The sequence below is a fragment of the Monodon monoceros genome, unplaced genomic scaffold, assembly GCF_005190385.1.
Source record: "Monodon monoceros isolate NGI ecotype Baffin Bay Population unplaced genomic scaffold, NGI_Narwhal_1 Super_Scaffold_7, whole genome shotgun sequence".
Lineage (NCBI taxonomy): Eukaryota > Metazoa > Chordata > Mammalia > Artiodactyla > Monodontidae > Monodon > Monodon monoceros.
In genome coordinates, this window is record NW_021703784.1 from 53,615,137 (window position 1) to 53,639,149 (window position 24,013).

Below are 24,013 nucleotides of genomic sequence, written 5' to 3' on the forward strand. Positions count from 1 at the left end.
TCAAGGAGGCTCACCAGCCCATAGTTCTTCCTGCAGTTGTGGCCCCGCCAGTGCCTCTGGATCAGCGTGGCAGCACTCTTCAGCTTCAGGAAGTTGGACCTAAAACAGCAGTGTGATGCAGTAGGACCTCTGCCAGGGTCCAGGGGATGGGGTTTGGAATTAGGAGAGCAGGGCTGAGTCCCAGCTCTGTGTCTCCTTGGCTCCATGACCTTGGGCAAAGGCATATAACTTCTCTGCACCTCAGCTTCCTTATCTGTAAAATGGGCAGAATAATACCTGCCCTGCCTGCCTCACAGCCTTGTCACATAAACCCAGTAAGGTGGACATTCAGAAGGTTACTCATGAATAAATGTATGAGTAGTCAGTAAATAAAGATTAAACACTTTGAAAACTGTAAACATCACTTATTACTGAGTACCTAACTCCCTCATTTTATAGGTGAGGAAACTGAGACTTGATGAGGTTGGGGCTGGAGCCCTCGTCTTCTGACTGACTGAGCACCGTGCTTTTCCCTGTGTGCACTAGGCAGCTTCTACAGGCCGACAGTCACCTTCAACCTGATGGAGGACAAGAGACCACACATCAAACAGCAGGTGTCTCCTGAACGTAGAAATAAATAAGGGAGGAGTGAAGGATGGCTACGTCAGTGTGGGTGAGCCAGCAAGCCAATTCCTGGATACACGCACAAACGAGGGCACAGCCGTGGGACGAGGGACAAGTTGATGGACAGACAGGTGGATGGATGGACAAAGGATGGCTGGACAGATGGACATACAGACGAATGGAGGAGCAGGTGGATGGATGTACAGTTGGATGGATGGACAAAGAATGGCTAGACAGATGGACAGACAGATGGACAAGTGGGTGGACGGATAGAGGAAGGGAGTGACCAGATGAACTGCAAAAGATGCAGGCTGTGGGATTTTTGTGGAGCCTGAATCACACTCCAGAGTCAGCCCTGCCCATCTGAGAACTGACACAGCTGTACACATGCCCCTTATGTGGAATATGCGACACACTTTGTCACTCACAAAATCTCAAATTTCCTCTTTGGGAAATTTCATTGGGCATCTGAGACCAACAGAGGGTCCACTTGTGTGCCTTATGTACCCACATGTGCAAGCCTGTGTGTAGGTGGGGGTACTGTGTTACTGGGCATGGGGGCACAGATGGGTCCACGTGTCTGAGTGTTCAACCCTATTCGCATGACCCTGTGTGCATGCTGTGCACGTGTGTGCATGTTTCTGTGTGTGCACATGGGTGTTTATTCCGTGTTCACGTGGGAGGAGCGGAGGTGAGCCAGGCACACGCGCACACACACACACACATGCGGGCTGAGGTGGGGAAGAGCTGGTCCAGGTACGAACCTGTCTTTGAAGCCCCGGATGACCTTCTGGAGGAGGATGACTCTGTCAGTGATGGCCTTGTCCCGTTCCACCTCCAGCAGCATGTCATGGTGGTCCTGGAGGGCAGAGCTCCTGAGCGGCGCCCCTACCAACCTCTCCAGTCCCAGAGCTGAGGCCGCCCCAGGTGGGCCCCCTCTTCCTTCACTCAGAGCCCAGGCCTAGGGCTCATTTGGGCCCCAAAGGCTCACAACCCTGCTCTGGCCCCATGGGGCAGCCTCTCACAGCCACAAGTACAGACAGGTACTGTCGTGGTGGATGCCAGAGGCCTGGGAGGGACAAAGGGAGCAGGGGGCGCCTAATTTGACTGCATGGAGTCGGGGGCCCAACACGCACACACACTGGCTTCATCCTATGGCCATCTCTACCCAAGTCCCAGCTCTTCTAGGTGTCTCTGTCACATCAGCCCCTGGCCTGGGCCAGGCCACCGTCGTTTCTCTCCAGGATCTCAGAAACAGCCTCCTAACCAGTCTCCTGTCCTCTGTTGCTCCCCCTCTGGCCTTCCCTCAAGGACAGATCTCACAGAGATACCCCACTGTCTCCCGGGGTCTCCTCCCCTGGCACCCGGGTCCTCTACCATCAGGCCCTGCCCACTTCTCCAGCCCCCTCTCCTTCTCACCCCTGAGCCCCTAACCCTCACTCCAGTTGGACAAAACTCATGGTTCATTCAATACATGAATCAAATATCTCCATGTGCCAGCCATGTGCTAAGTGCTAGGGTGAGGCTGCAATGAACCAGGCAGACCTGGGCCCTGCCCTGGGGAATCTCAGTCTGATGGGGGAGGAACATGCATCAGATAATCACAGGACACCTCACCTGGGGACAGGGCCCAGCACAGAGGGGCTGCTCAGCCAAGGCTTTCTGAACGAGTGAGGGAATGAATGAGAAGCGGATGTTTGGGGTCTAGAAACCACTACTGGTTTCTGAAGAGCCCAGAAAAGTGAGGATGTGGAGGATGGGGACAATGACGTCTCTGGGACTAGATGCCGTCATGCCGCATGCCTTCCCTCCCGTACCCATGTGGGCTGGGCATCAGAACCACAGTCTGGAAGCCCTGCTTTCCACTCCAGGGTAGCGCCTGACCATGCGCACCTCACCTCTACGTGCGAAGCCTCTGAAACGGGCATAATAATTCTACCTCACGGGCTGCTGTGACGACTAAATGAGTGATGATGGACAAAAAGCCCCCACTGGGGCCTGGCCCACGGAACGTGTTCTCCAGGTGGCAGATGTGAGACACACAGGCAGGGAACAGTCAACACATTTTTCCGATGAGGAGATGAAGGCTCAGAGATATGAAGGCACCAGCCCAGGCCCCTCAGCCAGGGAGGAATTAAACTAGATCCCAGGACTCCCTCCATCGCAGGGCTGGTTCCCCCGTTCCCTCTCCCCAGCTGTCCTGGGCTGCCTGGGCCCACCCTATGCAGAGGAAGGAGCCCTGCCCCATCACCCAGGACAGCCAGAAATCTAGAACAGCAGAAATGGAAATGGAGAAGCTAGCGCTCACGCTGTCCCTGCTCTAGCTGTCCCGTCTCCGCCAGCTCCAGCAAGCTCCCCTGGCCCAGCTTCCTGCTCCCAGCCCTGCCCCCTCCCTGACCGCCCAGCCCCCAAAGTCCTGCCCAAGCTGTGGTGGGAGCCAGAGGGCCCCAGGTGTCTGCTCGGGGAGCGCGGGAACAGGCCCGGGGACACCAGAGAGCAAGGTGAGTAGCACACGGCTGACCACAGCCTAGCATGAGCCCCGCCTGGCAGGAAAAAAGGGAATGGACCAAAGGTACACTCAAGAGCCCCCTACCACAAGCACATCCCATTTTACGGATGGGAAAATGAGGCTCAGAAACGGCCAGTGACCTGCCCAAATTCCCAGGACAGACAACCACAGGGTCAGGACTGAATCCAGGCCTCCCTGATGAGCTGACCTCTGGTCTTCGGTTTCCTCACCCGGGGTCACTGCTCCAACCCCACCTCCAGGTCACAGATGCTCTCAAATACCAACTACCCCTCCACTACCCGCTCCAACCAGCCACAGCTGCAGGGCAGGAGGGTCACAAAGGCCCAGCACTGACTCCATTCGGTGCTGCAACTCCTCTATAGCACACCCCTAGGACCTGTTCCCACCGTGACGGGGAGCCCACAGCCCCATCAAGGCAGCCGGATTCAGAGGCCGTGCTCACTTTCAGAAAGATCTTGGTTTTGCCAATCTGCCAGTCATCGTGGGTGCCCAGCACAGCCTCAGCCATGCGCTGACATGTCCCCTGAAGGTCATCCTGTGGGGTACATAAGAGAATGGGTGGCCCCACCAGTGGAAAGGCCACCTGGTGTCCCTCCCAAGGCTGGGAGGCAGGGCTCTCGCTCCAGCTCTGGCCCTAACTCTGTGTGGTCGCAGCTGGGCCCTGACACTCACTTTTCTCCTTAGCTCGGCCCGATGATTATAAAACCCTTGCCTCCAGCTAAGAGCCAGGGCCCACTCGCCACACGTGTTAAGTCCACACCAGCCAAGCATGGCGATGGAAGCTCTCAGATGCACTCCACTGCCTGACCCCAATTTTCCCAGCCATACCTGAGGTGGCCGAGGTGATGTCATGCCCAGCACACTGTTCCAATGAGAATAGTGGGGCCTTTGCCCAGCCCAGGGCTGGGACCCTCCCGCCCGCCCGCCTATGCCCCCAGCTCCGTACCTGCTTGTAGGCCGGCTTCACGCCGGGCAGCAGGACTCGGTACCGCTCCACGAACTCCACGAAGCTGTAGCGGATGGGATAGCCGGCTCGGCGGATTCGGATGGTCTCCATCATCCCCGAGTACCGCAGCTGGCGCACACACAGGTGCCGGTCAAATAACTGCCAAGCAAGGAGCCAAGGGCATCAGGGCTGGAGGCTCCCGCTGGGAGGCTAGCCCTGCTCTGTATTTTCCTGGCCCCAGACAAAGGCCCCGAGAGGCCAAGGTCACACAGCAGATGAGAAGCAAAGGCGGGACCAGACGCGGCTCTGCAGTCCAAACCCCATGGAGCAGCACGGAATGAAGCCCTCATGTGGGGTGAGCTGAGTGCTTTGAGGGCACAGAGGACAGACAGCTTAATTCCCCTTGGGACATCTCGAGGGGGCTTCGTGGAGGACCTTTGCTCTAACCCTGACAGGAGAGAGGGTGCTGGAGGGGCTAGCTCATGCAAAGGTGAGCAAGCCTGAAAGCACAGGACATGTTGGGGGATTTTATGGGGACTGAGGAGGCTAATCCATGCCAGGATTATGGCTGTGCAGGTGGTGGGTGCCTTGTACAACCCCAGGGGTCGCCCTTCATATTATAGCCATCTTAGATTGATAGTTTTTCAGACAACTTTCTGGCTGCTGACAGCAAAGTACCTTCCTTAAGGAAGAGATACATTTTTCTAATTGGCACAAAGTCATTTTTGTGATAGCAGCAGGGTTGTTGGATGGGCTGTGAAGGACCTGAGAGGCCAGGCTAGGGAAGCAGAAGGTGACCGGGTCAGATTTGTGTTTGAGAACCATGTCTCTCAGTGCAATGGGGAGGAGGACGGGAGTGGGGGACAGGAGGCAGGAGGCCCAGGGAGGAGGTCCTGCAGCCAAGGGCCAGGCCACAGATGCTGAGGTCAGCCCAAAGAAGGTTCCAGAGGCATCTGAGAGCAAGAGAGATGGTGCCCAACTACAGGGCCCTGGTCTCGGTCCCCTGGACCTCCTGCCTTAGAGGGGAGCCCGCTGGAGCCCTCTGTGACTCTCACGCCCCTGAAGACCCCGTCCTGATCCCCAGGGGGACTGGCCAGCCCACTCTGGGGAACGTTTCCAGGCAGGGGACAGGGGACAGAGTTAGCATGCGGAAGGCTGGCTGCCGCCACCTGTTTCCTCTCCCTACAGGCACTTTCCCTGGCCCAGTACTGGCTTCCCGCCTTCCGTCCCTCCCCAGACCCTCAGGCCCCAGCTTCCCCTGGGCCTCCCCTCCTATCTCTAGGAAGAGGCTTGTGGTAAACAACACCTCCCAGAGCTGGGGAAGGAGAGGGCTCCCAGGGAGGGGCGGCTCAGGCTCCTGGATCTGCAGCCTCAAGCCCCTCAACCTCCCTGAGCCTCTGCTTCCACATCTCGAACATGGGGCCATAAACGTCCCTCCCTCCTGGGCTGTTGGGAAGGTTAAATGAGGCTCTGGAGAGACAATCCATTCTGCTCCGGACACACAGAAAGGGCTCAACAGATGTTATTCAGAAAAGCCAAAAACGAAAATGTTCCCAACCAGTCAAAGGAATCCAGGAAGGGTTCCAGGAGGAGGTGGTCATTGGCTGGACCAAAGGAGAGAAGGCTTTCAAAGTCAGGGCCGCAGCAAGAAACACAGCTGCCATTTACTGAGTGCCTTCCTAGGCGCCAGGCAGTTTGCATGCATTATTGCATGGAATACCCCCAGGAGGTGGGTATGATCAGTCCCATTTCCATCTGTGAGGAAACTGAGGCACGAGAGGATGAAGTGACTTGTCTACAGTCACCCAGTGAGAAGGTGGTGGAGTTGGGATTCGAATCTGGCTTGAGCCCACGACTACAGAGTCCAGGCTCTTTCCAGGGCACCTGCTGCCTCCAGTAACTAGGAACTTTGCTCTTTAAGCCCCTCAGGGGCCCTGCCATTCCCCACAGAGCACAAAGTCTCACATGGCCCAGCCCCTCCCACCCCCCAGGCTGGTCCCACACGCCTGCCCCTCGCCCCCTCCCAGGCCAGGGCTGCTCACCATGGGCTTCTTGAACTCGTTGGGCTTGATGCAGCGCACGAAGAAGGGCTGGCAGGCACCGAGCGCGCGCATCAGCAGCTCCAGGGACCGCTTGAACTGGCTGCTGAGTGTGGGCGAGCGCTTCCTGGTCTCGGCGCCCTGGGGGGATGGACCACAGCGATGGGAGGGGCTGACCCGTACCCCTCCAGCCCTCCGGAAGGGAAGCAGGAGAGGAGAGGTCAGCTGGTCCAGGGCCTGAGGGAGAGCCGCCCAAGGAAGCAGGCTGGCCAGGCACATGGGTTTTCCTGTGACCCGCCTGGTCTGCGCTGGAGCTTGGATCCCAGACGCACCCCCTTCTGGAAAGCCTCCCTGATCCCGGGCCCAGGAGCGCGGCACACGCCCTGGTGTGCTGGATGACTCTGGGCAAGACGCAGCCCCTCTCTGAGTCTCCATCCTCCCTTCCCAGTGTAAATGAGTGGCCAGACTTGGTCGCCTCAGGACGATGGGGTCATCTCTAGAGACGGGTTAGACAGACCTAAATTCAAACCCTGGCTCACCACCTCCGAGTCCCGTGATTTTAGGCAGGTCACTAAGCAACACTGAGCCTCAGTCTCCTAAATGGGAATGTGCCACCTACCTAGCTGACCAGGCTGTGAGAGTCTGTCTCAGTAAACAGCAACCCGTGATTGATAGTGCCACCTATCTAGCTGACCAGGCTGTGAGAGTCTGTCTCAGTAAACAGCAACTGCTCCGTGAGGGCGGCGGTGCTACCTACACCCTCTGCCCTCCCTGTGGGATTAGCAGGTCAGCAGCAGGGGGGCGGGGCAGACCCAGATAAGCCTCCTAAGAAGGCACACAGCTGGCCTCTGGCTGCCGTCCAGCACCAAGGCCCAGGGGCCCCATGCTCCACCAGCCACTATGTGGGTGAGCCGGCCAGCGACCCCATGGCACCTCCCTGCCCTGTTGGGGTCCCCCTCTCAGAAGACTATGAAATGAGTTGGGGTCCTGGGGGAGGACCTGAGCAACAAGCAAACAGGAAGCAGAACCTCCCAGACCAAGAAATTGGACATAGAAACAACATTCGATTCCAAAGCATTTTGATGTTATTGTTTTCCTGGCAATTGCTTTGGGGTGAGGATTTTTTATTAGTGAATTTGATTATTATTGTAAGATTTTCTATTTTAAATGAGTCATCATTTTATCTGATATCCTGTAGCACCAAAAACCAAGGATGCAGATGTCAATGTGTGAGATATGTGGGGGAAGGGAGAGGCATTTAACCCATTCTAAAGTTAGACCATACGCCCCCGGAATGAAATGAAACTTGCCAAGAAACAGCAAATGCTTGCTATTCTGAAATTTGCCATGTTTTCTGTTTTAGTATTATCTGGAACATATTAGGATTTTGCCAAGAGAAGCTGAGGAGTATCTGCACTGGGGTAGGGTGAATGTCAGGTCTTCAGCCCCCAAATCTGCCCCAGAACCTGATCCAGCAGTAGCACTGGGTGACCCCCAGTTAGGGGGGGAAGCTGTCCAGGGTGGGCTGTACACAGCCTGCAAAAGAGGCCTTGCCAGGAGCACGTGTGTGCACACACAGCACACATACATAGACACACAGACACATAACACACAAATGTACACACATATACACAGACACACACGCCACCCACAAATACACATGGCACACACACACCAGACACACACACAAAACACACACACCACATACACAGAAATACACACACAGAGCACACCCACACACACAGCATGCACACATGCACAATACACACAAACAACATACACACACATAGGACACACCCTTCTTCGGTTTCGATCAGCACTATGGAACTACTTTCTGTCTTCCCTGCTGAGCTGTGAGCCCCGTGAGAACAGGCGGGTCTGCCTAGTTTACTGCTGTGCCCCAGGGCCCAGCACAGCAACAATCAACAACGCTTTGCTGAACCGAAGTGGTGCTGAACTCCGAGAAATCGTCCCACTGCTCAAGCCACAGATCTGGGAACCATTCCCAACTCCTCCTCTCTCATATCCAATATGTCAGCAAATCTTATTGGCTCTACCTCCAAAATGGACCCAGAATCTGACCCCTTCTTACCACTTCCTCCACTGTCAGCCTGGTCCAAGCTGCCTGCATGGCTCTCTCGTTATTGCAATAACCTCCAAACCGGTCTCCCTGTTTCTGTTGCCCACTCTCCACACCGCCCTCCACTCCACTATCGACACAGTGATACTGAGTGAGTGAGGCTGTTAAAACACAAATCCAGTCATGTCTCCCCTCCCCCAACCAGCTCAAAATCCTCAGTGGCTCCCCAGTTCACTCAGCATGAATGCCAAGGTCCTTTGTAAGAACCCACCCCACGGGACCTGGTCCCAGTTACCTCCAGCCTCTCCACCACTTTATTCCCTCCCTTCCAGCCACCCCTGCCTCCATGCTCTTCCCAGGGCAGGTTGGGGCTTAAAAAGCACCTTAGGGTTTTGCACTTGCTGTTCCCTCTCCCTGCGATGCTTTTCCTCCAGAAAGCACGTGGCTGGCTTCTTCACTTCCTCACCAACCTCTCAGTAAGGCCTCTCCTGATCCCCTATTCAAAACTGCAAAGCCCCACCACCAGCACCCTTCCCGCCTTCATTTTTCCCCATCTCATAAGTCACCATCTAACATTATGTAATACACTTATTTATTTGCTTATTAACTATTTCCTCCTTCTGCTAGAGCACAAGCTCCACGAGGACAGAGCTTTCTTTCTGTTTTGTTCACTACTGTGTCCCCAGCACATATGACGATGCCTGACATATAACAGGCATTCAGTAGGTATTTGTGATGGAAGGAAGGAATGAGTGAATGGGGCCTATGATCCCAGGATCTGCTCTCACTTCCCTGGCCACCTGGTTTCTGATTTGGTTTTATTTCATTGAGGGGAAAGGTCATCTTTTCCGACATTTGTTGTTTTCTGGGATAATCTGCAGATAACTAGGGACGGGGTAAAGGCAGAAGTGAGAAGTCCAAAGGTCAGCGTTAAATGATGCCTCGGAGGGGATGTAAGGCACAGGCACCTGAGCGTGATGTGATCGGGGCTGGTAAGTCACTGTCAGGAGGAGCCACCTGCATAAGGAGTGAACCAGCGTCCTGTGGACTCAGGGCGCCTGGGTCATGTGCCTGGGGTTGGGGGTGGGGTGGTGTTCACGCCCTGGAAGAGCCGCCCCGCTCTGCTGCTCCCTCCAGCGGCAACGATTGGGGTGGGGCTGCCTGGGGCGCCCTGAGGAGGCAGACACAAGAGTCAAAAGGGTGGAAATTCAGGGGCTGGGGACCTGCACAGGACACAGGTCAGATCACCGGAAGGACGTGGGCCCTCACCCTAAGGAGAGCGCTGTGGCTGGTACACTGTCATCCAATAAACTGGCTCAGCATCCACACTTCACCAAGCCCATCTCCTTGTTCCTTTAACGGAGCCATCATGTTTCCAACAGTTACAAAGTATTTTTTCTTTCCTTGAGGCAAAGCTTGCAGATAGTACAGTACAGTGAAAAGGAGCAGGGACGAGAAAGCCTCACTGTAGCCCTCACTTGTACGTGACCTTGGCCAAGTCCCTGCACCTCCCTGAGACAGACCTGGAACCCATCCCTGTGTGTCACCAGCTGTGTGACTTCTAGCAAAGACCTTGGCCTCTCTGGGCCCCAGTTGCTTTACCTGTAAGGTAGGGGCAATAGTAATTACTCACGGGGGTGCCTAAGTGGGCCAGAAGAGTAGATGTAATTGGTATCAAATCTGTCACTGCCATGTTCTCATTTTGTGCTCCAAAAACTCCCTCGGGAGCGGGCCACTTCTGGACGCCCCACAGTCTCACACTTGGACCCCTCCACGGTTCCTCAGCAAGTGGGTTCTATTCCCAGAGTTCAGGGAAGGGGGCTTAGAACAGGAAACTTCATGGAGAGGTCCTCACATGCCTCCACGGGCTTGGGAAAGAGAAGTAGGAAGAAAAGATGGGTTCAGTGTCTTCCGGGACTGCCCAAGACCAGGACGAGTGGGTAGGCCTGGCAGGGGCTGGGCTGGCGTCCACAGAAGGACAGGAGAGACTGGGGGAGAGTCCAGAGCCACACCTGTGTCACCAACACTGCGACCGGCAGTTTGTGGGCTTCACGTTGGGGACTGCCGGTGCTGGAGCTCCAGACGCCTGGGCCCCTCTCTGGTGGTGGCCCTACGTTCATCCCATCAACCAGCTGGGCCACAGTGTTGGCCTGGGGCCGACAGTGAGCAGAGGACAGAGGCCTCCTTCCAGACGACCTCCCTGCTCTTGATGTGCTGGGGGCGCTGAACTACCAGTGGTTTTGTGATTTGTGCCAGAACTCTGCAAGGCACCAGGCAGCAGGGGGATGCCAGACATGCAGGAAGGAAGGGGGACCCAGCGTTAAGAGCGAATGTGAGAGGATGTCAGCATTAGGCAGAGAGGAAACTGAGGGCTGAGAAGAGAAAAAGAAGGCGAAGGGATGCCAGAGCTATGCTGCTGCTAAGGGTACCCAGCATCTTTGGGGTCCAAAGAGCCTTGGGAGCCACGCATGACCTGCAGCTGGTGGTCAGGACATACCAGGGATGGTGTTCCCGGGCCTAAGGAGGTCAGGGGGCAGGGAGTGGCTTCTAGTCCCAGCTCCCCCAGATGCTGTGACTGGGAGTGAACCACACTCCATCTCTGAGCTTCAGTCCCCCATCTGCAAAATTCAGAAAATACTACCACCTGTCTCTCCTGATCTACAACGTTAATCAGAGGATCTGACTGAGTCATGGACGTAGAAACCCTTAGTAGGGCCTGATGGAAGGAGCAGGCCTTGATGCCTCCAAGAGACTCCGTGGAGGCAGAGAACTTGGGAGAGAAGGGTTCGAGTCCCAGCCCTGCCCCGATACACTGGGCAAGTCTCACCTCTTTTTCTAGGGCTCAGTTTCCTCCTTTAAGAAACTGAGATGCCTGAAGTCCACACAACTCAGAAAACAAAAATCAAAGCACTCCACAAACCACTCCACAAAAACGCACACTCCAAGACAATAAAGAAAAAAGGGCCCTTTCCCCAAGCCTCAGTGCCTCAGGGGCTGAGGACACAGCCCAGCCCCAAGGGCTGCTGAGGCCTCTCCCGCCATCCTCCGGCCCCAGGCTGGGGTCTTTTACCTTCGCAGAAGCCGCTGACTGGCGGAGAGTGCCCGATGAATAACCACAGAGAAACTACAACAGGAACCACAGTGCACGGCGAGATGGGGTGGGGGGCAAGGAGAACGTGGCGGGTCAGAAAACAGGGAGCAAAATCCACCAGGGAAAGAGGACAGCCCTCAGGGCAGTGGTCTGGGCTTCTGGGAGGCTGGGGGCAACACAGGCAGCAGGACAGGCACTGAGGGGGCAGCGGCTCTGCCCTCCCCTTGAGCCCCTCCATGCACTCTCCAGGAAGCCATGGGACAGGAGGAAAATATGAGATAAAAAGGCATACAATCCTGCAAGAAACAAGTCCACCCATTGAGAAGGTGGTGGAGTTGGGATTTGAATTTGGCTTGAGCCCACTACTACAGAGTCCAGGCTAAAACGCTAGGGACAAAGGAAATGTCGAGGGTGGGAAAATTCTCCACCCACCCCCCCAATTTGAGGTCCAGGGCTGGTACAAATATGCCGTTTGTGCCCATTTCTCTGAACACCCACACCCGTCCACGTCCTCAAGGCTGGATGTCCCCTCTTTGCCCGTGCTCCCTGTTAGCTGCTGGAGGTCAGGGCGGGGGAGGGGCCCCCCCATGGAAAACCGAGTCCTGATCAAGCTCTGCTCCGCAGCATCCCACGTGATCCTTCTCTGGGCCTTGCACCCCACCCACTCTACCTCATTAGTACAAGAGGACCCGATAGGAGGATCTTGGAGGCCCTCCAGCCCCTCCCGGAACCACAGCAAAGCACCACCCCTGCTCTATGGCCAGAGGAGCTCAGCTGAAGCCACTAGACAAGGGGGCATCTAGATACCGGCCTGGCTTCTGGGGGCCCTTCCTGCCCAATGAAAACCACACCCCGACATTACCATGGCGACGTCAGCCTGGAAGATCTGCTTGATGAACTTGTTCCTGGAGGAGTGGACCAGCTGGATGATGTCTCCATGCAGGGTGTCCCGGTTCTTCTCCAGGAAGCCTGGGCGGCGGCAAACAGCAGTCACACCTCGCCAGCTCCGGCAGCCTCCCCCTGACAAGACTCACCCCTTCCCCGAAGCCACAACGCCTGGTCCAGGAAGACCCTCAAAAGCCACCTAGTTCAACCACATCCACTTTACAGCTGGGGACTCTGGGGCCTGTAGAGGACAGTAGCTTGCCCAAGGTCCCAGAGAAAGCGAGGGGCAGAGCCAGCGCTGGAACTCGTCTCCCAGCCTCACAGCTCACCTCTTCCCGGCCTGGCCAAAGCGGAGGGCAGGAAGTCTCAGGCCCCGGGAGGGAGCGGGGCACCTTGCCAGCTCAACCACCGCAACACCTGAAATGCCAGCTTCAGTCTTTTGGATGAAGGTGAGATAGGCTGGGACCTGGGACCCTCTACCGGAGTGCTCGCACCTGGACAAACGTCTCCTCCAGCAACAAAACATAAAGAAACTTAGGGACTAAAAATAACCACACGCATGTGCGGTGCCAGCAATTGTGAACAATAAGATACAAAAAGGCCACAAACCGACTGCCATTCCTGAGCTTCTGGGAGCAAAAGCAGGGAACTGCCCGTGACCCCAGCACACAGCACTACCAAGAGGGTGAGCTGACCACGTAAGCCGCCCCACCCCCTCCAGCCCGACCCACCAATCCGCCACCGCCCTCACCTCATTTAAGGAACCAGCCCGCCCCCGCTCAGGGCGTGAGCAAAGGCACCTGTTTCTTGTTCTCACTCCCTCGTGCTAAAGCAGCGCGAGCCCCTGTAAAGCTTGCCTGAATTTCTCGTCTGGCTTCTTACCAATTTCTATTGATTAAAAAGTCCAAGGACCCAAGTTCACTGACAAAGGTGTCAAAAGCCCTTGTTAAGTGTGTGCCCTGGGAGAGAATACAAGTTCATCTGGTACCAGCTAATAGTAAAGGAATGCATTTAAAATACCTTGTTTGGATAGTGGCTTCACAGCTGGAAGGCTCACAACTCCCCCTGTATATGCAGGACAGGTGGAGACTATCTTCCCCACTCTCACAAGGGAAGAAATTGATGTTCAGAGAAGCTAAGTAAATTGTCTAACTGCACACAGCAAGCCATGGGCAGAGTTAAGACCTGAGCGCAGGAGCTCTGGCACCAGCCCAGGGAGGCTCCCCTGCACCACAGAGACTCCAAAGCAGGCTACCATTACCAGCGCCTGAGGACTTAGGAACTGGTTAATGGGGGAACCTGCTAGCGCGGGGATGAAGATGCGGAGCCCAAGGGCTGGGGATGCCCGAGGAGGAGGAACCCTGCAGAGAAGCAGCACCCTTTCCCCCAGGACTCAGGCTGCCCTGGCTGGCAGATGGCACAGAGACCCAGTGCGGAGCTGCCCACCTGGCATCTGGGGAGGGGTGAGCTGCAGGTGGCACTCAGTACTGGAAGGGGGGCTCTGAAGTTGGGATGGAATTGTAGGGTCCTAATTAAAGCTCTATGACAGACTCACAACGGGACCCTAGGGAGGTCCCCTTCTGGGCCTCAGCTTCCTTATCTGTTGAATGAGCATGATGCACCCATAAGCTCTAGCTTCTTTTTGGATCACCTAGCACCACACATGTCATAAATAAAATTTACTGAATTGAAACAGTGCTCTGTAAACAGAAAATGCTGACACAATTGTTTAAAGTAGCTCAAAAGTGATTAGTGACCTTAGGCAAGTCATTTCCCTCTCGAGGCCTCAGTTTCCAAATCCATAAAAGTAGATGAGCCGTATGTTCCCTCCAGATCTAATAATATTCTGTAATTTTATAACTGAGTAGAGTTTGCTCAATTTTCATTTTCGTCTCCTCAGCCACATCATGAAGACTAGTACATAATAGATGCTCAGTGAACGCTGGTTGGACGGCACTGAAAAAAAACCCTCTCTTACTGCAAACAACAGATCTATTTGTTTGTCCAACACTCCTTCAAACTTAACATTGGCTTTCTTCTTTCTAACAGGTGGGGAGGATCTCACACCCACTATTTTAATGAGGGCTGAGCAGCCTTCTGATTGCATAATTGCCGCATGGTTTGCTCTCTGCCTCCTGGACCAACTCAACAAGGAAGTATGAAAGCAGTGGCTCTTTGCTTGTTCGTTTGGAATTTCACTGGCTTTGGCTGTGGCTGGGACCCTTTGGGACTGAAGGCGGGAGGGCAGATACATCCCACAGCTGATGCCCATTCAAGGCCAGCCCTTTGCACCAGGGTGTGAGGCCTGCGGTTGGCAAGGGCAGTCTGCCCGCTTTTGACAGACCCTGTAGGAATTCCAAGTGGAGAAAACTTGACCGTTTTCTGACCTTCTTCCTCACTTCTAGCTTTAAAATGAGCCCAATTGTATCTCCCAGGAGAAAAGAAGATACATCTCCTTCAAAGACCAAACTTGGTCTTGCTGCTCAAAGAGTTTTGGTGAGTAACTGGGCTAGTTCTAGGCCTGGCTTTGCAGCCAATAGGCTGTGTGATCTAAAAAAAACGTTAACTGCCCCTTCTGAGACTCAGTTTCCCCATATGTGCAAAAGAGCATTGAGCCCACCCGAAGAATTGAAAGCAGGGACTCAAAAAGATAGGTATACACCCATGTTCATGGCAGCACTATCACAACAGCCAAAAGGTGGAAACAACCCAAATGTCCACCGACAGATGAATGGATAAATAAAATGTGGTGTATATACACACACACACACACACATACACACACAATGGAATATTATTCAGTCATAAAAAGGAAGAAAATTCTGACACATGCTGCAACATGGATGACCCTTGAGGGCATTATGCTAAGTGAAATAAGCCAGACACAAAAGGTCAGATATTGTATGTTTCCACTTATATGACGTACTTAGAATAGTCAGATACATAGAGACAGAAAGCAGAGTAGAGGCTATCAGGCACTAGCGGGTGGGGGGAGGATGGAGAGTTATTGTTTCGTGGGTACAGAGCTTCTATTGGGGGTGATGACTAGGCTCTGGAGAGTGCTGATGGTTGTACAATATTGCGAATATACTTAAGGCCACTGAACTGGAGACTTAAAAATTGTTAAAATGGTAAATTTTATATGACATATATTTTACCACAAATTTTTTTAAATCCCTAAAAAAGAAGCACTGAGCCCAATGCTTCCTAACATCCCTTCCCTCTTTGTATTCCAGGGCCCTGGTCTCTGTCCTGGGCTGGACAAGGGGAAGGAAGGGAGGGGACACAAGCAAAGAGAGACAGCCAGCCCCAGAGGGCCCACCTGTACCTTGACTCTCATAGTAAACAACGCCTGCAAAGTGGTTGATCCCAAACTGGGTCTCGTGGTTGTTCTTGGGGGGAATGTAGTTCGAGTTGAGCTTGTGCTGGGAGTTCAGTTTATGTAACATGGTGGTGTCCGTGCCCTGTGGGAACCAAGCAGCAGCTGTCAAGCCCACCCACTCCTCCCCATCGTCCCACTCTCTACCAGGCCCTACTGCCTTTCCTGCCCCCTGTCTTTTCACCCCCTCTTCTGTTTTTCCCAACAGCTTCCCTCCCTTTATTTATTCCCCACACAGGAGCTCTCTGGGCCTCCATTTCCCCATCTGTTAAGTGGGTGAATTGGAATTACACAACCTTGAAAGTACATTCCAGCTTAGAAAATCTATTTCCCATGATTAAAATCATGAGAGCAGCCCCTCCCCCACTCCAAGACATATTCTGTGTCTGGAGCACCTATTCTGCACCAGCTGCATGCTTAGATCTTCATAGTTTGGTCCAGGACCCACTGGACCGTAGGTAATTCCCAAATGTCAGATGAGCGCATTTGAACCGGCCCCAAAGCTGCTCTGAGAGGCGCGTATCATTAGTCCCATTCCACAGATGAGGAAAGCGGAGGCTCAGAGTGTGGAGGGGACGTGTCTGCCCCACTCCGCTGCAGGCCCACCTTGGGGAACTTGCTCTCCTCATCGATGAGGGAAATGATGTTCATGGGCTTGTTAGCGATCATGTCCAGGGCGTCCTGGTTGTCTGTGAACTCGATGTGCAGCCAGTCGATGCTCTCCAGGTCATACTCCTCCTGTTCCAGCTTGAACACGTGCCGCACGAAGAACTGCTGCAGGTGCTCATTGGCGAAGTTGATGCACAGCTGCTCGAAGCTGCAGGGAGGGGTGCAGGGCACAGGTGGCAGCGGGAGGCAGGGGGATGTTCAGGCCCTGCCTTGCCGCTCAGGGGCCGGCCCCAGCTTGGTGTGCAGTGTGCCCCTGGGACTTCCGATCTCTGAGGTGAACCAGCATTGCAAGTCAACCCCCTCCATTACCGAAGAGGACACAGAGGCCCAGAGAGTGCACAACAGGTGCCCAAGGTCACTCAGTGAGTCGGAAGGAGAGTTAAGGCTGGAGCCCTCTTCCCTGCATGACCAGGCCCTGAGAGAGGGCTGGTGGATGGGCACCACACCCCTGGCAGAGCACCTGGGAGAGGAAGAACCAAGGCACTGGGGAGGGGCCTCAAAGAGAGATCCAAAGCGTCAGCAGACATGGGAAGCGGGCTCATGAGATTGGGCAAGAAGGGCCTTGACAGTGACATCTCTGAGCCACCAACTCAGTGCTCTCCCAGGTGACAGACACTTCATGTGTTCAGTGTGAGTGTTTTGGTGGTGTGGAGGGCTTTGAGACATCTGAACATTACAGGAATTGAAGTGACTTGCCTGGGGTCACACAGCTAAAAAGTGGGGCAGGGCTGGCTGCCTCCAGCTCCAGTGTCCACCTGGGCCTGCTCCATCGATCTGCCCCTCACACAGCCCCCAAGTGGGACACCAGCTATGGCCAACACCCCATCTCAAGCTTGGCTCAGGCCTGGCCTCACCTGCTTTGCGGCACCTTGGAGCTTGGACACCGGACTGATGGGCCGCGGGGACTAGAGTGTCTGTGATGGTGTAAGAGCCTTCGCTCCACCACCCCAGCTGGCCTCAGCTGGCCCAGGGACTGGAGGGGACAGGGGAGAAGGGGAAAGGGCCCCAGAGGGTGTCTGGAGTCAAATTTTCCAACAGCCTGGCAGGGTGTGCTCGGAGCTAAAGGTAGTTTAAAGGGAGAGATTTGACACTGAAGTCCACGTTGCAGAAGAAAATTCCCACAGGACACAGCCCGCGTGGTACCTGTTCACGGCAAAGTTCTCGAACCCAAAGATGTCCAGGAGGCCAATGGACCGTCGAGAGTTATTCACTTCCTGGGAGGGAGGCTTGTAAATTGCCGCGTTGATCTTGTCCACAATCCACACAAAGAGCCGCCCGTAGATCCCCTGCGGGGAGAGGCAGCCACGTAAGCCACGGGGTGCAGCCACAGCCTCGCAGGAGGACTGGCCAGGCTCCTGGGCCTCGATGGCCTCGCTCCAGCCCCTTCCTGCAGCACAAAACCCCCAAGCTTCACCCTCTCCTGCCAGAACAATTCCTGCCTGTCCTTCAAAGCTCTGTGGAGATGTCAGCTCCACCAAGAAACTTCTCCTGACCTCACGCAGTTTCGGCTCCCATCTCTCCCAACCATCTCTGTCTCCCCTTCAGCTCTGATTATCACGAGGGTCCCAGAGCCCAGCACAGGGCCTGGCACAGCGGAGGGGCTCAACGGATGACAAAATGGCAGGACTGGGGCCTCTCCACCCGACCCAGCCCCTCTTCGGCGGTCTTCGTTGGAGAGATCAGAGAGGGTATGCCCTGGGCTGGGAATGGCACAGCAGACCGAGTGACCAAAGGTTATGATTCAGCATGAAGCAGACCAGGTGTGGAGGGCCTCAGGGCACCAGAGCTGTTGGGGCCGCTGAAGAGCACAACTCCCACCCCTTGTGGGACAGACAAATGAGGCTCCGGGGAAGGCAGGCTCTTGCCCAAGCCCCAGAGAGAGCCAGTGGCTGGAGCCGGACCCAAGGGCAGACCGGGGTCAGGGCCCAGACGTCCTTCCAGCTCTGTGGACCCCTCAGCTCCTGTCCGTGAACAACCCCACCTCCCGTGGGGCGGGGAGGGCCGGCAGCCACTCCACCTTGACGAAGGCGTCTCTCACGTCCAGCGCTTGCTCCCTGCTGAGCGGGGTGGACACCGTCTCCCCGCGGGTGATGAGGGTGCGGCTGGTCAGGCAGTTCATCAGGTTTGGGGGGTTCACCTAGTGGGGCAACGTCCAGGCACCCACTCAGCCGCCCGCCAGCCTGCCCCTCCCTCCATCACACCTAGAACCCCTCCCGCTTTCCACCAGGCCTGACTCAGACTCTGCCCTACACGGCCATATCCTCCCCAGTCATCAAACCCACCCAAGGGCGGCTGAGAAGGAACTGCTCTCTCCTCGACAGCCCCCTCCCATCCCCCCAGCATGTCCCCTGTCCCTCCGGCACCGGCTTTGACTCTGGCTTTATTTATACCAGTTTTCCAACTCGAGGCAGAGCCTAGTAAATCTTTACTACAAGACTGACTGACCTTCTCAGGGCCCCCCATGCTCCACACCCTCCCCAGGGGCAGCCGCACTAGGTCCCCACTCCTCCTCTGGGACCCGTGCCCAACACAGATCCTGCACACAACCGGTTCTCGACGTCGAACTTCTAGAACTCTCCAGGCAGAGGGCCCCAGCTCCCTCAGCCTGAAGTCAAAACTGCTCCTCTGGGAGAGGGAGAAGCAGGCAAGGGGACAGAAAGCTCTCACTGACCTCGAGCAGAGATGCAGCTGTGGCCAGGGATGGGGAGAAGAGGACCTCGCAGGCATCCAGGTTTTCAAATGTACGGTCTGTCAGCAGCACCAGGGCGCAGCGTCAGGCAAGAGGGGGTGGGCATGGGGGGAAAGGGACAGTCTAGCAGGACAAGGCGGCTCTTGTCTCGAGTCTCAGGGGGACTGCCCTGCCCACAGAGGGCATCAGCACCATGACTAAATGCTTTTCTGGGTTAATATCAGTTTGATGAATGTTGTCACCGTGAGCCACGGGCACCAGGAGGGTAGGGAGCATGTATGCCCAGCATCTGGCTCCACGCCTGACATCCACGTAGCAGACACTGGCAGTCACGGCCCCCTCTCCCATGACCCTCACTCCAGACCCCGAGAGCAATCAGGGGGTCCTGAGACATGCTTGGAGAACTTGTCTAGCTCTGTGCCTGATACCATCTGCCCTTCGCCAAATGTGCCCTGCTCTCTCAGGCCTCAGGACCTTTGCACAGGCTGTTCCTTCTGCCTGGTGCGTGCTTTCTCCACGTCTCTTAGTCTTTCAAGACTCACTAGACTGTGGGCTCCTTAGAGCTGGGATCATTCATTCATACTGAGCAAACATTCCCAGAGCTCTTACTCTGTCCTGGGACCATGCTGGACACCAGGGCAAGAGCAGAGTGGACTTGGTGCCTGTCTCAGAGGACCTCCTCCCAGCCTGGCACATCGCTGGAGTGTCAGATGAGTGAACGTGTTCCCTTTTCTAGCCTGCTTTCCTTTCTGAAGATGGCTGTTCAGTCACTCACCCTCATACTTCAGGTTGCCCAGGTGCAGGATGGCGGCCAGGAGCTTTGAGATCTCCCAGTTCTCCGTGTCTGTGAACATGAGCACCTTCATGGCCGAGCGGATGTTGGCATACTCCTGGCTGTCCTCGCGGCCCTCACAGGTTATGCAGTTACCCTGGTGGGAGTGGGTGGGAGAGTGGGGTGCAGACGTGTGTCGGGGAGGCCACAGGTACCCACAGTGCCTGGGCTGAAAGGCCCTCTGCCTGGCCAGGCCAGCCTGGGTTTCTGAGCACTGACTTCACCTATGACTCCTCCAGGAAGTCTAGAAAGCTCCTGGCTGGCCTTCTCAAGAATACATTGCCCACATCTGGGGAGCATGGATGCCCCTTCTTCCCATGAGTGAGAGGAGCCGGGTCACTGATGCCAGGCCTGCCCCCGTCACCCCGCCTGGCAAGTCACAGCACCAAGGCCTTACCTTACCCCTCTCCCCCCATGGACATCCACCCTCAGGAACCTGAACCCCTCACAAGGTGCAGCCTGGGGTAGAAGGTGGGAGGTGGTAACTACAGACAGGCAGGGCATCGCCTGGGGTCTGCCCCATTGTGTGTGCCTATGAGACCCGTGTGTGCACGTGTGTGTGTGTATCCAAATGTGCCAGCCAGCTAACGGAAGTGTCCAGAAAGGCCTGCCACACCTACAATACACAGACACACACATACACACACACACCCCTTGGCTGACCCACATCCCTCAGCTGCCATAGCCCACACTTGTGTCCACGTGGCTGGCCCACCTCAGGTCCAGACAACCAGGCATGGGCTCCCCCCAGGGCTAGGGAAGCTGGTGCCCCCCAGTCCAGCCTGCTGTGTGCGTGGCCCACCACTGGCGCTGAGTGGCAGCAATGATCTCAGGCCCACTTTTCCTTTATGTCCAGACAACTAGAGGCTGGCAACAGGGTCCTGCAACCAGTAAGCCCCTGGGGCTGAAGCCACAGCAGGCTGTACCCTACAATCCTGGGGGCCCTGGCAGAGGTCACAGTCTCCACGTCCTCAAAGAATAACGTATCACCTCACACGTGTGCAGACAGGGCCGGGTGTGCATACACGTGGGCATGTGTGTGTCTTTGCGTCCCTGGGTCTGGGACGTCTACACATTTAGGAATGTGTGTGTCTGTGGTGATAATTCATCTAGATGTGAGTATAAGCAGGTGTGTGCCCAGGTGGGGAACAGGCCTTATGGTGGGCTGGGGCCAGTCAGAGGATGGAAGAAAGCCCACAGAGAAGTTCCTAACCACCAGGCCTGGAGATGGGGAGGGGCTGGGACAGTATCCCCCTCCCCGGGTGCCCCACCTGGGCCTCACCATGGCCAAGTAGTTATAGTCTGTGGCCTGGCCCAGGCCCAGCTTCCTCTTCTGTTCCTCACTCATGCCTTCCAGCATGCAGTAGAACACGTGGTAATTCCTTTCATCGGGGGCCTAAAAATGGGAGCACAAGGTGTTGGGGGATGGGAGGGCGGGAGAAGGCCATCTGGAACCAGACAGACAAGCAGACTGTAAACAGTTTACTATGTTAACAAGTGCCTTTCATGAAAAAGTCCCCGTGGGTGGGTTTCCTGCTGGGATTTCAGGCACTGAGGCAAGCGAACAGCAACACAGGGACAACCAAGGCTATGCAGACGGTGTGCACCCCACACCCCCCTGAGGCTGGGGCTCCTGCACAGGTGCAGCTCTGCCCAGGGGCTCAGGCCCACCTGGCGACAGACACGTGACTTCTCCAGCAGGTACTGCTCGATCCTGGCGCCCTCGATGGCGCCCCGCTTGTTGAAGTGGATGTCAATGTACTTCCCGAAGCGGCTTGAGTTGTCGTTGCGAATGGTCTTGGCATTCCCAAATGCTGCAGGGTGGGCAGACGTTCATGGGTCACGGTCAGTGTCAATCGCCACCCAGCCACCCAGCCCTGCCCTAAGAGCCCGGCCCTACCTTCCAGGATGGGGGTGGCTTCTAGCACCTGCTGCTCGATCCATGAGTGCTGCCCGCTGATGGCCGCCAGGAACTGCAGGATCAGCTTTGTGCTCTCCGTCTTCCCTGCCCCAGACTCCCCACTGCAGAGGAGCCCCAGGCAGAGGCAAGACCTGTTACTGCCCTAAACTACGGCCCCCCCTCCAACCATCTCCCTATCTGTAGAATGGGCTGACACTAAGGACCTTCCAGGTCTGGGGAAGGCGAAAGGAGCTCAGTGCCCTGCCACAGCTAAAGGTTACTTTCTTTCCCCTTATTCAGACACACACACTCCTCCATCCATACTGCCACACAGCATGGCACGAACTAGATGCCTGATCAATGCTTTGTTGTTTTACCCTCTGCCCAAGAGATAACAGGAGCCTGAGGTTGCAACTGACCATAATTTAACAGGAGCCAGCAGTAAACAAGGTTGGTCTCAAAAGTTAACATGAGCTATGGTAGCATTAATAGAGGTATAAGGCCTGGGAAAGGGGAGGTGATTCTCTATATTATGAGGCATTAGCGGGAGCACAGAGCAGGAGTTCTAGGGGCCAAGCCTGGAGCTCCATGCTGGTCCTGGGCCGCCCACCTGATGATACAGCACTGGTCACGGCTGTTGCGCTTCATGTTGAAGTAGCAATTGTCAGCAATGGCAAAGATATGTGGGGGCATCTCCCCAATCTTCTTGTTGGTGTACTGGCGGATGTGTTCTGGCGAGTAGATAGAGAGCAGCTGGTAGGGGTTCACAGCCACCAGGATGGAGCCCGTGTAGGTCTGTGGGCAACAAGGAACAGGGAGCTCACTCCTTCCCATGTGGGAGGCTCTGACTCTAGAAAGCTCTCAGGCTCTGCCCTGCTCCGTCCCTCTGGAAGGGACAGCACTGGCTTTGGAGTCCCATGGATCTGGGGTCAGAATCCTACCTCCCTATGAGCTGGGGGTGAGGCCTTCAGATTAGCATTGGGTCGGGCTCACAGTAAGTTCTCAGAGACATTTGATGAAAGGAGGGAGGAAGTGGGGAGGGAGGGAAGGCGGGTCTCAAAGCCTCAATTTCCTTATCTTTATCCGTAAAATGGGCAGAATATAACTTTATGAAAGAAGATGGTGGACTTTAAAATTTATAGCACACTGTAGGTAATTCTCAAATGCTGGCTCCCACTTTTGCCTCCAAACCCTGCATCCCAAACTTTCAGAGTAAAATTCACAAACTGGACATTCCCAGAGTGGAGGAGTTGGGTTGGTGAGGGGGGAGTGGAATGAAGCCATAAAGAGCTAAAGGGGCTGGGTGGGCCCCAGTCTCTGCAGCACTGCCCCTGTGCTCTGGGGGACAGAGCGCCTCCAGCCATCCCGGGCAGTGGGGACACACAGGCCAGACTCACCTCAGAGAGCCTTCTGGGGGCTTTCTCTCCTCGGGCTCCTCTGTTAGGGCACGTATGTGCAAAATTTCCTGCTGTGGGCCCTACTACACAGGGGACACAAGACCTGGCCCTCCTGCCACCAGGACACAGGGAGGCCCTCAGGGGTTACTTCTCCTTCCCTCCCCACCTCTCCCCACCCCAACTCAGAAAGGTCAGGCCCAGCTTATAAATGGTGATGGATCTATTGACATCTGGGCCGGGAGGGGTTGAAGAAAGATGTGACTGTGCAGGGGAGGTGACAGCTCTGCCCATCCCCTCCCACCCAGGGCCCAGTGCATCATACCAGAGCCCCAGTCACGCCCTAGCAGCCTCAGCCCAAGGTGGCCGTGCAGGGAAGGCGCTGCTGCCAGCACCGCATGCCAGGGCAAGTGCCCACCCCGGGGGCAGGTGTGGCCATGCAAAGCTGCCCTGGGCTGAGCGCCCCAGACCCAGGCTTCTCTCCTGCCAGACATTGTCCCTTTGGGCCCCAGTGGACTCTCCTCTCCCCTTGGCTCTTCCTACCAGCTAGACTCTGGTAACCAGGTAGGAGAGACAGCCACAAGGAACATCCCTTTGGCAGATCCCTTTGCTTCTCTAAGCTTCAGTTTGCTCATCTGTAAAAGGGAGATGGTTAACACCCACCTCCCAGGGCTGTCATAGAGACCAAAGGGCACAACCTTTGACAGGTGTCTGGCATAGAGCCAGCTGTCCACAAATGCTCCCTTCCTTTCTTCTGAATACTTCCCTAACAAAGCGATGCTCAAGGACCTGGCCCGTGATCATCCTCATGTGGCCTCGGGCCAGCTAGGCTCCGTGCTGTCATTCAAGAACCCTTCCCTGAGGCGTGGGGAGTCTGACAGCCACAGGCTGGGTGGCAGGGAGGGAGAGCCTGGGGCCCTGGCAGCTCGCACCAAGCACACGGATTCCTTGAGATTGGCCGGGGGAGGGGGGGGGG

General features: G+C 55.7%; 1 protein-coding gene across 1 annotated transcript in view; it reads right to left on the reverse strand.

The window, feature by feature from the left end:
- MYO7A (myosin VIIA) overlaps positions 1–24,013 on the reverse strand; it is a 103,897-nt gene that overhangs the window by 53,390 nt on the left and 26,494 nt on the right. Inside the window, exons 5-20 of the mRNA XM_029208217.1 lie at positions 22,254–22,438; positions 21,644–21,765; positions 21,415–21,557; positions 21,026–21,139; positions 19,687–19,840; positions 18,894–18,970; positions 18,240–18,359; positions 17,366–17,508; positions 16,160–16,370; positions 15,503–15,638; positions 12,152–12,258; positions 6,122–6,259; positions 4,080–4,238; positions 3,576–3,668; positions 1,368–1,462; positions 15–99 (exon numbers count right to left, since the gene is read on the reverse strand). Of these exons, the coding sequence (XP_029064050.1) occupies positions 15–99; positions 1,368–1,462; positions 3,576–3,668; positions 4,080–4,238; positions 6,122–6,259; positions 12,152–12,258; positions 15,503–15,638; positions 16,160–16,370; positions 17,366–17,508; positions 18,240–18,359; positions 18,894–18,970; positions 19,687–19,840; positions 21,026–21,139; positions 21,415–21,557; positions 21,644–21,765; positions 22,254–22,438 (2,082 nt within the window). The remainder of the gene's footprint in view (positions 1–14; positions 100–1,367; positions 1,463–3,575; positions 3,669–4,079; positions 4,239–6,121; positions 6,260–12,151; positions 12,259–15,502; positions 15,639–16,159; positions 16,371–17,365; positions 17,509–18,239; positions 18,360–18,893; positions 18,971–19,686; positions 19,841–21,025; positions 21,140–21,414; positions 21,558–21,643; positions 21,766–22,253; positions 22,439–24,013) is intronic.